This window comes from Rhyacophila brunnea, unplaced genomic scaffold, assembly GCF_057557595.1.
Source record: "Rhyacophila brunnea isolate RB1 unplaced genomic scaffold, BYU_Rbru_1.0 scaffold_6, whole genome shotgun sequence".
NCBI lineage: Eukaryota > Metazoa > Arthropoda > Insecta > Trichoptera > Rhyacophilidae > Rhyacophila > Rhyacophila brunnea.
Genome location: NW_028233276.1, coordinates 6,251,860 through 6,266,764, shown reverse-complemented (window position 1 = coordinate 6,266,764; position 14,905 = coordinate 6,251,860). Strand labels below are relative to the sequence as shown.

General features: G+C 33.5%; 1 protein-coding gene across 1 annotated transcript in view; it reads right to left on the bottom strand.

Moving 5' to 3' along the window:
* Positions 1-14,905, bottom strand: part of sff (BRSK family serine/threonine-protein kinase sugar-free frosting) — a 68,345-nt gene that overhangs the window by 44,082 nt on the left and 9,358 nt on the right. Inside the window, exons 2-4 of the mRNA XM_085956914.1 lie at positions 3,269-3,363; positions 2,314-2,399; positions 206-346 (exon numbers count right to left, since the gene is read on the bottom strand). Coding sequence (XP_085813040.1) covers positions 206-346; positions 2,314-2,399; positions 3,269-3,363 — 322 coding nt within the window. The remainder of the gene's footprint in view (positions 1-205; positions 347-2,313; positions 2,400-3,268; positions 3,364-14,905) is intronic.

Here is a 14,905-nt window from a genome sequence, read left to right as displayed (position 1 = left end):
GACTCTTTTCGCAAAATGTAAAATTGAAGATTTGCATTTTGGCATTATTTTAGAAATGGATTGATGCGAAAGGAATAACTTTACGGGCTGGATCTTTTTTGCATATAGGTATATGAGATATCCTCAATCGGATTATTGAATAAATTTAAAAAAGATCCAATGAGCTTTGGATCTTTTCTGCATATATACGTCCAATTGCACTAACCATATAGAATGACTATGGCAGAAATCTAGAGCTGATATGATCTGTCTAAAAAATCTTCTAGCTTCCTTCGGCGTCAGCCTTCCCTTCTTGACGAGGTAGTCAAAAAGTTCACCGCCAGACACATGCTCCAGAACTAGGTATCTGAAAACAATATAATTCATTAATTTGCCAGTATTGAAATAGTTTTTACATTTCCAGACAAGCATTAGGGCCCCCCTTCATATTAGTGTTTCTACCGGCAGTCAGCACTAAATTTATTTCAAAGAAAGTGGAGACCAAAAATTGAAAAAAAAATGTCTCTTCATTATGAATAAAGTCATGAAGGCTTCGTTCACATTCACTCTTCCATTATTAGAAATATATTATTATCTTCTTTATTGTTACAATATTAGTGGAGCACAATAGAATATGTCTCCCAGCAATACCTACTCATTACCTATAACATATAGGTAGATATTTAAATGCCAAACAAATGCTGTAAAACCCCGATCAAGGTGGAGCCAGAATAGGAACATTACTTCTCGGATATTTAGCAGACTAATTTATTGAATAGCTCCACTCCGACATCAAAATATCTGCTCTATGAGTTTATATATCGTCGCCTTGGAAGTCAAAAGAGCTAGTCCACATTTTCAAAATTCAGAGATCAAATCATATTATATTTATCGATTATATTTGTTTGAAAATTTAAAGTCAAATTAAATTCACGTTTTTAGGCGATAACTTTCTTAAATAACAATATTTGTCAACAAAAATTTCTACATAATACAATAATAAGCTATCAATGAATATTGTTAATTCATTTTTTTAATAAATTGATTTTTAAGTACTTTTTGTGGCTTGTTTTTGACTAATAAACCACATAATTTTTATGGTTTAAATAATTAACATATAACTGATAATATTTATTATATTATTTACTATATTATATAAAAATATTCAGAACATGTAGTTGAAAACGCAATCTGTAAAAAAATGATTAGAAAAGTAAGTTAATTGGTCGTGAATCAGTGTTGCCATCTTGTTCTATGCTGATTATAATACAAAGGCGTAAAAATTATAGTATTTCTAAAAAATATATAGTATAGGAACATTTTTCGTCTTGAATCCTTAAAAATTATAGTATTTTGGCATAAAATTATAGTATTTTACATTTTTCACGGAATTAAAATTATAATACTGTTGTGAATGGACATAACTGCAATAGCAATAGAAATCTGGCCCAAGGGGCAGTAAAATTTTCTGTTCTCTGTTTTTACCTAGGTCTGGTCAAAAAACCAATGCTCCTCTGCTCCGTGCTCCGCGTCAAAGCCTCGGTTAATGTTATTATAAACATATTATTATCACATACGCGTGAAGTTCGATATTTTGGACCGAAAATACGACGTAGTTAAAGCAACGCCGGGCGAGATCAAACGATATAATTGGCTTTACATGTAAGTCGGAAATAATAAGGGAAACATTGAAGTTAATCCCTCCAAACCAAAACCCGCCACGCACCACACCCGGTCTTAATCGAGCTTATCACGTGGCCCTACATTGGCGATGTGAAGCATCTAGTTAAGTTTTAGGCCGTGAATGCCCTAGGAGAAGATACCCAGGGAAAAAGGGAAACAATACTAATTAACTTTACCCTATGTAATTCATCCGTACCTAGTAGAAGAAATCGCGGTGCTTGTGACTGGTCGTCCGCCGTCTTTGACTGTCAGTCGCCATTGTTGAATTCTGCTATCTTTTTGTCATCGAATTATAGTACGCGATCCAAGAAATGATATTATTTCGGCAAAAATTATAGGACGTGTTGAAAATGTAAAAATATGCTAACTGGCGAATTCAATTCCATTTTTCCATTAGACCTAACCTAACCTAACCAGCGAACTCAATTAATTCCATTTTTAAAAATTGTGGTATTTTTGACGTAGGTACTATACTTTTTTAATAGTACGCGGACAAAAATGTACTATAATTATAGTTCGGTTGCTACACTGCGTTCACTGACAGATGACAACGCGCGACGGCGGACAACTAGTCACAAGACCCGAAATTGCGAAATCTGCGGTTGTTAGTGATTGATAGTGTTAATAATAAAATTATTAATTAAAACTCACAGATATTTATTATTTTCATATACATCAGAAAGGCCCAGGACATGAGGGTGGTCGATTAACTTCATGATGGCAATCTCTCGTTCCACCTGAAAAATACATTCACAAAATTAATATGGCAACCATCCAAAATTCACAACTTTACTGTGGAAACGCCTGTTATGGCATCTTATGTAATGACATCTTTGAATGGAATGGTAGAAGCATAATATTATATTCACTGCATATTTTGGCAAGTATGGTTTATAATTTGTGGTGATATAAAAAAACTTCTTCCATGCAAATGAAGCTTTTGTACATAACATAAACTAGGTACCTACTAAGGTTATACCCCATTTACACGCCCATGGATTTTCTGCTGACTACGTATTATCGAGCCAATAGCAAGAAATGCAGTGTAAACATGTATTATCCTGCAAGTTGCAAGAGTCCATGCATGCATCAAACGAGTTCGGAAGCTTTCACGCGTCAATCGAATTGTTTCGATATTTGCTCCTGTAACACTAGCGCAAGGCATTTTTGTGATGTTGCGGCTCTGGTAAATAAAAAAATAGCACTTTCAAAATGTGAAGCTTGCTTGTGTGTTTGCTTGAAATGTGTAGTTAGGTAAATAAATGTATTCAGGAATTATTTATCTAAAATTAACGTAAGTAGTGAATATAAGACAAGACAATTATTTATTTCGATTATCACCATTTAATTTATTTTCTACTCTAATATATGAATATCGGCAGTGTCGCTTTTTTAAGAGGTCTGTGTATCGCTATTTACTTAACCTTGGATCCAAAGTAATATATCGATCAAATTTGATTCCTACTCGCGTCTACCAATCGGAAGAGCACACCGCTAAACTCTGCTCCAAGTGACTATCTAAAATGGTATCTATAAAATGTGGAATATAATTTTTGTGTGAATAATAATTGCCTATAAATTGAAAGGAATCAATGTTGGGGTATACCTTCATGAGGACGGACTCGCTGAGCTTTTCCCTATTGATGATTTTGATGGCTACTTTCTTCCCCAGCACGCAGTGCACTCCTAACTTCACCAGACCTGAAACAAACAACAATCAGCTCTTATTATTCAATACTTACAACAAGAAAATTCTTGACTAAGATGGGATATCACGTCGAACGAATGGACTATTTTTTCCAGTTTCTTCTCTACGGGTTATATGACCAAAACACTGGAGAATCCGGCGATATACAACCGAGAAAAGCCTCTCTCGAATCAAATGACGCAACCGATTCGTCAGAAAATTTAAAAGGTTCCTAGTCATGTATTGAGATTTGTAAGAGAAGAGACTATTTCAATTAAACAATGTTAACATAATTTATATAACATTAAAATCATTATAAATTTATTTTATTTCAAAATTCAGCCTCAGCCTCAGCCAGGCCTCAAAATTAGTCAGTGCATCGGACCTCTTCGTCACTAAGCGCGCCACTGCACCCACCTACATTTGGTTATCCACGAGATTCTTAGCATCCACCTCTACCACATTTCAAAAGCATCTCACTTTAGTATTAAATAGATAAGTTTATCCAAAGTGAACATACGACATTCGTCCTAAGCTCGGCCACGCCACGCGGATGCCCCAATAATAAATTAGTGTAAACCTGGTCTGTCTTTTCTTCGAGCCAACTGCATATCAGCATCAAAAAATACCGTTTAAATAATTTAAACCATATTTATTTTCATAGGTATAGTGGCGGCCTAAAAATATCAATCAGTGGGATAGGCGAACCTGTTGTTCGCAATACAGTTTCTCGAATCTTGTAATCGCACTAGTCGCAGCCCAGTGACGTCCCTAGACAAAATGCCGCCCCTAGGCAGTGCCAAAATGCCACCACATTTTTTAGAGTTAACAGTACTTTTTATCATCCTTTCATGACTCCAATATCTAATTTAAATGCCATATCTGCTTCAATAGACAATGTCTACGATTTCAGATAGGTAAATTTAAAAATACGCCTGACAACTTCCAAAACTCGCGAGTAACTAGCAAACATATTAAATTTAGATTAATTTAAATTTATTTAGCTATGTACCTATCTATAATTTAAATATTATTTGCAAATCTGCACGTGTTATTGCTGTTCATCAAGGACTTTTTAATGGAAGGATATATCCGTTATTACTAAGTTTAGGTAGCTATTGCAATATAAATAATGATTCTCCTCGATTTGCCGCCCCCAAGCGACGCTCAATCTGCCTACCCCCACGGGACGTCACTGTCGCAGCCACCTTCATTTCCAGTAGACATAGAGACGGAAGTGAAGTTATCGGACTACGGCTAATGTCTGCGATAAGGGAAAGGCAATATGTGGAACTAAAGTAGTGTTATCGCCTAAAGACCACCGTAGCTTACGAATCTATTATTGTGACCGTGCATTAGCGTATTGAATTAAGATAAAATTATTCAAATTTTCGACCTGAGAGGCTGGCGAACGACATGGATGCCTAGACGAGCCGTATCCTAACCACACGGGTATCCCACTTATGAAGCAAACACGATTCAAATAACAAAGATACAGTGCGACTTTTATATCAAGTCTTCTACATCACAGAGCTGCACATCACGTGGTTTTTGCGCGATGATACTATTACGTCACAATATGCTCTGGCACTATTGAGAGGAATTGAAAACTTTTCGGTTTCTACTCCTCACAATACTTCTACATTCGAAAAAAATGCCTTTTGTCTGTCCGCAAAGTTTTAGGCATTTCAATGTTAATAAAAATCCACGCGATCTCGAATACAAACTGAATTATGGGCACGGTGAAAGTAAATGTGGGGGACAGATTTAATTCCAAAAGAGACTTGATATAAAATTCACACTGTACCTACTGATATTTTTATAGATCTCAATCTCTCCGACCATGTCCGATCCTAATAGTATCAAATGCGCCTCCACAGAGTAGAGGTTTGTTTTAACAGATTTTGTTTTTTTTTTACGAGAAATAGATGTCAGCCACTTACTCAACCTATTAGGTCCATACCCTGACTCACACACAAATTGAAAAATAATATGTGTACTTGCCAGACCCAGGATTCAAACCCACGGCGTGATAGTCCAACGCTTAAGCCGCGCGGCCTTCTTATGTATAAAATTCATGGATGGTGTAAAATAAGAATAAATAAACACCAGTTACACTCTTGACCTAAATTCACCTAGATAAGTATTAATTTTTAAAAAGTACGCAAGTGAAATTCTCCAGACAGTGTTCGAGCCCTAGACCTATTAGACTATGGTACCGCTTGTAACCTGCATATGATATTATCAAGCCTCATATCCAATATTATAATATATTAGAATAATCCATGAACAAAGAATGATATAAGTATAAATAATTTACGAAGATACAAACACGCCTACGTGTTTTTCCCAGAATATGTAAGTATTTTGTGGATCATACAATATACAATCCGGTATGATCCACGTACATATGTAATAACTTCGAAAATACAGTGATAATGAAAATAATTACATTGTAAGTAGGTACATCGTCACATTATTATCTACGTATTTTATTGTTGAAAGAAAACAATTAATATCACAACATTAGAGAATTTTTTAAACAATAATAATAATATATCACTTAACCGTTTCAGAAAAACCATTCTTGGCATTTAACTTGTAGTAATTCAAAGAAAGTAAATATTATGTATGTGAGAGATGCATAATAAAATACACGTCTTGGTGAATATCCACTTATCAGAAAGATTTACGACTAAGCGTGTAATATATTATATTTTATCAAATAAACAATACGGGGGATTCCGCATTATTTATCATAATAATAATAAAGAAAAATATTTAACACACTTGACAATGCTGTAAAATAAAAAAGTAAGTACACAAACACATAACTTGGCAGTTTACATCAGATAATTCAGTCGGAAGACAATATTTTAAAATTTTAAAACAATGCAAAAATAATTATGTCCCTCCTCTTTATAAATTTCACGCGTGACGCCACTGGCGAAAACATTGACCCATTATCCTGGAAAGCGTACATCGTGTTGTCCAAAAAACAAAGACGTGCTCCAGTTTGAAATTAAACTGGGTCGCCTTATAAATTATTATTCCAATAAACGTCTAGTGCAGTAGAATTTGGCCCATGCGCTTATTTTGATGCAGATTTTACTGACTCATTACTAGCTAAAAATATTTTATAAAACTACCATGTAGAACCTACCTAGCATAGATACTCACCACCATGATAATAAATACTTACTAGAGGTGAGCTGGAAATACTGTCATCAGTTTGTGTACTCAAGTTTCGGATGAAACTTTTTTTTTCTCAACACTATTGACATTAAATGCGCGCGAACGAAATAGCACTTGAATATAGGTATATTTTAATTTATTAGTCTATTGCGTTCGAATGTTTGAATAATAGGTCATAAATTTTGTGTCGCAGCATAGTGGTGAGATGACGCACAGGCTTAGGCTTGTTATACGACCGCTCAAAACATGTTTAAAATTTAAAAAAATCACTATTATTCATTTTTGTTAACAAGAATATTGTAACCTAACAGAAAAACAACTCATAAATTTAAAATGTGTTTAAAATTTTATAATAAATGGGACTTTTCGACAAGCGGAGCTCAGCGTATTTTTAGCGATTCTATTGTAGCCGATACACAGTCTGAGCTCCCTGAGCCGATACGTATTTCAAATACTAATATGGAGTTGGTTTTAGTTTCAGTTGAGTATGAAACTTTTGTCGCATACGCACGCCAAACGCTCTATATAGTATTCCAAATACCAGTAAGTATTTTGGAACAAGTTTCTATACTAAGTAATTTTTTATACTGGTAGTAAGTATACTTAGTCTTCAAAATCGACCAGTTTTCCCATCTCTAATACTTACACATTGATGCACCCATTGATTTGATTTGACAAATCGATAGCTCAAAGGGTAAGAGTACTCACCCAGACAACGTACCTACTATGTATTTCATTAATTTGTCGGATTCTAGGGGAGTATAGGTACTCATAATAATTGTATTATGGACTTTCGTGACATACCTGGGGGAGAGAGTAAAGTTTCCGTCTTCACTAAACAGGTAATTGTGAGAGGCGAAATAAAAGAACACCGTGAAAACCGAATAGGTAGGTACCCATTAATTGAATCCAAATATGATAATATTGTATTAGATACTAAAAAAAACTTTAGCTTTCCCAACCGGTGTGTCGTGTCGTATTTAAATAACCTCATTGGATATTATTAAATGAATTGATTTAAGTAATATCATTTACATTATAATTACCTATTTTTACAGTTCAATAAAAAATCTGCTCAATTTAAAATACGTTTTCTACCTCTAAAATAAACTGCTAATTAGGCATTATCGGCGTGCAATTTTGAGACGTACCTACCTGTAGTTTTTAAGTGATGTTTTGCTATTACGATAATACTATAGGTAGGTAGGTATTGCAAAAAAATTGCATCGGGATATTGTTTCGTACGCACGTTTTCTTTATTAAACTACAAAAAAGACACGACGCGAAAAAGGTTGGGAAGCAACTACTTGGTCCAACAAGGTCCTAATTGTGCAGTCTTTTATACGTAGTGAGTTAGTTACAGACCTACGAGGGGAGCCACAGTCGAAAACTACCCAATCAAGACTCGCAATTGGACAGAATCTGACATTTGAATGACGTTTTCAAAATGGCGTCCATATGGTAGTTCGTAGTTCCACTTTTGACCGTTCTTTAGATAAGCTTGTAAGACTGTACCACCTTCTGTCCTACTGCATGACATGTAGTACTACATTGTAGACGTGTCAATATGATTATCGAGTAACCGGTTAAATGAAATTTTGTGTTATTAATACAATTTATTATTCACGAGCACATTTTGTCGGATAGTTCGACCAGTTAAAAGTTAAATAAACAGTTAATAAAAATGGAGAACCTACACCTATTGCCAGTGGCGGCTCGACGACTTACTAGGTGGTGGGGTTTAGCCATTAATTATTATAACCTACCTACTTTTTCATATTATATACATTATGTAAGAAGCTACTTACAATATGATTTTATTAATGAGGAAATGAGTAATTTTTCAGAATAAACAATATGATTATCTGAGTCATTACTTAATCACACCTAACAAGCGTGCTTAGAAACAATAAATTAATTAATCATAATTGTTTTTGTAGAGTTGACAGACAGATTTAAACAACGACATACAGCGAGCGTTTTTACTCAACTAGGGGTGATTTGATTCGCTCCCCGTTATGCGTTTGTAGAACGAGATTTGTACCGCGGCGATAGTATGGGACTGAGTGATCCGGTTAGCGAAAAATATACGCCATAGCTTTTTTAATTTGTACATTTATAAATGTCACCGTGAAATAGAGCGTTTTTAATTTAATTAATTATTTTAATACCGCGTAATCACCATTATGTTATTACATAATTTACAATCATTGCTTTATTTATTTGTATAATAATAATACACAGTGGCGATTCTCCCTTGAGAGCGTTGGAGCGGTGCACACCCACCCACTCAATTTATGCGAAAAGTCTTTTTTTAAATGAGTATTTAATTTATATTTGATTAATTAAAAGTGTTCTGATCTATTACCGTAGTCATTAATTCATATACAAAAACAAATTCTAATATGTGTTTTTAACCGGCTATTTTAAATAATAATATTATATGTTGATGTGAGCGATATTCGCCATCGCTCGACCAAAGCGCCCAGTAATCTAAATTCGATTTCTTTGCAATGAGAAAGAGCGTCGTCTGGCGCGTGGAACAGCAATACGTAAATATTTTTTCTTCGTGCTCGGGAGCGACAGTTCAAGTCGCTCTCGGCCCGAACGCAGATTCATCGGTTTTAAAACAATACAGCCCGTATCACACGTACAATAATTATTGTATGACAATTTTTATTCAATATTATTATAAAAATAAATTCTTTTCACAGTACGCATTTAAATTTCTGCACATGTTGACAACATTTCTCAAATTTAGGCGAAGTACAATTTAAAAATAAACTTCAAGTTTTTTTTCAGTTTGATAACTAAATTCACAATGTTTATCAATTATGATATCTCTTCAAACTAGCTCTGTAATACGTCTGACTTTTGAGATAAAAATAAACTCAAAAATGAATTGTCTGTTATTTACAGCTTGGATAATTTTTATAATGCTGATGGCGCCTCAGCATTATAAAACATTTTAATCGAAAAAAATCTCATTGACACATTTACGGAAACGGTTTTACTATTAAATTAAATTTTTACTATTCCGATGACATCAGTGGAAAGCGAAAGATGTTTTTTCACACTCAAACGGATCAAGTGTTTTAGTAGAAACACCATCGCGCAATCAAGATTGAACGCATTATGTATGCTCAGTATCGAAAAAAGAATGATACAAGAGATTCCTGACTTCAACAAACGCGTAATTGAAAAATTTGTGTCGATGAAAAACAGAAGAATGGATTTCTCATACAAATGAACAATAAATCCCGGTCACTGCCAGATACGAGATATTTCGGTACTACTAATAATTCGGTCAAAACAAAATAGTTTGTGTTAAAGTTTAAAATCCATTTTTTTTTTCAAGAAAAACTGTTTTTAGAGGTACAACAAATAATAAATAGTGAGTTATTTATTATTTCTTTTAAATGTACTAAATTAAAAAAACCAATAGTTTTTTTTTTTTGATTTTTTGGTGAAGTTTTGATGAAGGCAAATGCCTTTTTACGGCAGTCAAAAGGTGAAAAAAGTGAACTCCCAGTAAAATAACTCACCGGTCGCCACTGATAATACACATCTCTATTAATTGCGACGGGTTTAGATGGATAAAATAAATTAAATAGTTTATTATCATTATTAATCATGTAATTAAGTAATTAGATTATGATAACAATGTCGGACGTATTTTTGACATGATAATGATGTGGGTATGGTCCCTATGAACCCTTAAGGTAGAGCCGCCCCTGCATATTGCAGTTTCGAATGAAAATTATAATAGTATTTTAGATTTTAGTATCCAGGCAATCTCGGAAAATTGAATAAGCCGACAGAATAAAATACAGAGATATTGATAAGAGTTAATAATCACTATGAATTTAATTACAAAACAAATAAAATTAAAAAATACAGATTGGAGTGTTACCTTTAGAATTTTAAGTACTTAATAATTAGGTTACGACTTCTTTTATCCATTCTTCACATATCAAAAAGGGCTCGAAATGAACCAGAGCGCACCGTTCCGGTTCATGAAATCCACAAAATTATCGCTCCATCTCGTGGAAATAGCAATTTCATCATTTTTGATCTATATAGGACATTTATAACAAAAAACTTATTTTTATAAAATATCTATAAGTACATAAAATTAGGTCTGTGTTAATATTTTCGGAAAATTATTTAGCACTCCTGTTAGTAAAATTTTCCATTTCAAGCGCTGATACCAAATAAATAAATGTTTAAAAAACGTTCTGGAAATTAATAAAATATGACCTTGTTTGTATGCACTCAACATTGTGTGCACCGTATTACTATAAATACATTCTACCAAAAAAGGACGTATGTACCGACATTGACGAAAAACGTACCTATTGAAGGTTAATAAGTCCGAATCATTACCCGGTTAATTGAGAAATTATTCTGGAAATACTGTAGGTACTCTATTCGGAAACTTTTCATCACAATCTGAAAATTTAAGTGGCCAACATTAAACAGAACCTTAGAAACTTACGAATTTGCAATAATCAACTAATGGATGTTTATATTATCAGTTTGAACCACTTAATATACGGAAATATTTACCGTAATCGATTTTTCCAAATACGGAATTTCCAATCCCAAATATTATAATTTCCTGTCCTTTGAAAATATCGCATTATAAGAAAAAAAACCTCTAAAAATAATAATATGAAACCCATATACCTACTTATCTCGTTATGAAAAATAAACAAAATTTTATTGCTTATGTGTGCCTTGCGGGCGCTTAAAAAATATCAACAGCGCGTTACGTATTGCGCTCGCCGATTACCACTAGGGTTGTCAAAATTTTACATGAAAATCCCTTTGACATATTCTTTAAAAAAAAATAACTAACTAACTCATCATTCAAGGGGACAAATTATTATGTTATATAATATTGTAAACACCATGACCATGGCCCCCACATCCATGAAACGGGCCCCTAGGCAAGAATTTTTGCCCCCCCCCCTACATATCGCTAAAAAGCAATGGGGCGCTTTACAAGCATTTTCCAAATGGTATTCGAGGTATGGGTATTAATTAACGATTTTTTGTATTTTTTAAAACATCTACTTGAAATAATTATGGATAATAATCAAAAATTGTATCGCATAACCACATATTTTAGAATGTGAAGTAAAATAGCGCCGCAGACGACTTTTTTACTATTACAACAATTTTTTTAAATGTGCGTTTATCTCACTTATCTGAACGACCCGCCACACCGAGCCCCTCATAAACCCAGAGCAAAATCAGCCATGACCAAATGACCATAACACATTACGAAGACTCACGCTGAGCTTCAAGAACGCCGATGAATGTGATGGACGATTGTGTTGTCTCAGAAACTATTAGGTAATAGAGCAGAACTTGCAGCTTTTCATCACAACTGAAGGAGAAAATGCGGCGTTGAACGTGACTTCTACTCTACGTACTGCAGGTGGTTCAAGACTCTATAAGACTGGCCTGCATTTTCTACCAACATGCTGATTCTAGCATCCTGGAGGGTCACTAACAGTGGCGAGGGGTGGAGGTAGGCTGTTAAGATTCGACATATATAGTGCACACTAAACTTTGCCAGTCATACTTATTTGTTTTCATTTAACTAAGAACACAATCTGCAGATGGTGCTGTTTAGTTCTTAAAATCCAATTAAATCCTGCCTGAACCAAACCATAATAGTTTAGATCGCCCATAGCACATCCGATAAAAATAGTGCACACTATCAGTAATGCTTATTTGTTTTCGCTGAATTATGAATAAGTATATAAATTTATTACAGGTGGTGTGATTAGTTTTTTTTTATTTATTAACCCTGCCTCAACCACACCATAATCGATAAAAAAATATTCTTCCATCTATAAAATATTTAAAGTTGTGTATGGCATAATTTTAAATATTTTATAGATACTTAAACGAATATTTTTTGACTATTATCTTCTACGGCTTGGATTAGGCAGGGTTTAATTGAATTTCAAAAAACTAACAAACACTATCTGTATATTGTACCCTTAGTTCAGTGAAAACAAATTCGTATGACTGACAAAGTTTAGTGTGGACTATTTATGTCGGATCTTAACAGCCTACCTCCACCCTTCACCACTTGTCACTAATAATAATACCATACTGTATACCAGGTGGAACTACATGATGATAGAATAGCCTGGGAAGATGCGATTGACGATCGACAAGCATTTTCGAAAGCACCACGTGGTATCCATATGCTCCACACAAGAAGCTGACTCAGACAAAGAATAAAACGGTGAACCGATGCAAAATACCAAATATGAAAATATCATCAGAACTTAGAAGTAATATAGTATTTGAAACAAATAGATCATCGGAGTATCTAAGTAATCAAAAACCACACAGATAGCTTCCAACAATTAGATATTTACCTACACTTAATAAGATTAATTGTAACACGACATTATTACTTTTAGCCATCTTTAAGCAGAATTGAATTCATTTTCAGTTAATTCTGTTTTGTATGGAAAGTTATTTCGGAAAAAAATGTAAAAAGTAAAACACTATTATTGGTTGTTAAGGGGGTCCTAGCAACTAAATTATTAATATATTATACGTGCGTTACTATAGAAATCAATATGAAATGTCAAAATGACATTTCAGTATTCTATAATATTTATTCAGTATTTCTATCAAGTACAAAAAAAAGTATTTATTAATACATAGAATTGTCAAGTTTATATGATTCAACAGAAAATTTAAAAACGTGGTAAGTATATAAAAAGTTCTTTTTATCTTGTAATTATTTTTTGTATACTTACACAGGGACTTAATAATAATCTGTGCACTTCACCGATTTTCTTTTAGACAATAATAATGATTATTTCCCAGAAATCAATAATAATTTAATAGTAGATTTATAACATAATTAATTGCGTTTGACAGCCCTACGTCAGCTTCCCTTGAAACAAATTATTCCCAACGTTACCAACTAAATTAATTACGCAGGTACCAACCTCCAAAAATAAATTTAAATTAAGGCAATGTTTAATGACATTTAAAATTTTTGGCTACGTTGTAGGTGTCTAGGTACTACCTATTTATTATTGTTAGACCTACGTATTTGAAGAGGGATCAAATTGCCCATTAATTTATCGGCAGTAAGTAAATAATTTGTTTTCAATGAATGATATTATAGCGAATAGAAATAATAATTATTATGTAGGCAGTGTGTACGTAATACCACGATAGAATTCAAATATGAAGAAAAACAATTTCATGTTGTATGAAAATAGAGAACAATAATTTAGGCGGCGCAAGTGGGTAGTCAAAGGATTACTTATTTTGTGTAAAATTTAAAAGAAAATATGTAGGTATGTACCAATATAATAATATAATATTTACAGCGCTCGAAATGGATTTTTTACGAACCGGAGCGCTCGATAACTTTATGAAAATATTATCATTATTATCTAATTGTATACCTATGTATTTAAAAAAAATGTGTTAGATTTTTTTATATTATATGCCATATCTCGCTTAAATTAATATTTCCACGAGGCAGAGCGATAATTTTGGGAATGTTATGAACCGGATCGGTGCTCTGGTGCGTTCCGGTCCATTTCGAGCGCTGAATATGTACTTATATAATATTATAATATGTACACCGTTTACACGTACATGAATTTATTGCTGACAGTGCGTATTATCGCGGCCATAACAAGAAAATGCACGTGTAAACGTGTATTATCATGCAAGTTGCAAGATTATAGGTATAGGTATAGATTATAGGGATTATATCTATACATTTTAACAAAATAATTTAATTTGAGACGACAAAATAATGTGGGCGGCATTTAGAGTCTGCTCAAGGGTGGCATTTTGCCTAGAGACGCCACCATTGTCAGCTAGGTACCATAGTTGTTAGTACTAATATGACTGATGACTAATGTCGGATACATACTGACAATCTGGCAGATCGATGTTGTGGGTTTAATATCCGGTTGGGAAAATTTCATACCTAATATATTCCTATAATAATTTTATTCTTTTCTGAAATGTCAACGCAGTAAATTATAAAACATAGGTACCGGCTTCAACGGTTAGGATATCTGATATTGATAAGATAAAATATAAAAAAATGTATACTTATATTATGTACCTAATAATGAATATATCTTTAAGGAAGTGTTTTCTAACCTTTTTCGCCTCACAGAAAGTATAAAAAATGCGGCATACTGAAGTATACGCTGGTGCCCATCACTTTTTCAGTGTCTATTTTTTTGTATATTTCAAGAAAAGAAAGGTACACGTCTGTGTACTGGAAGCCAGGCGCGAACAGTGGCAATTTTCATGAAAAGAATATCATGCATGATAATAACAATATCA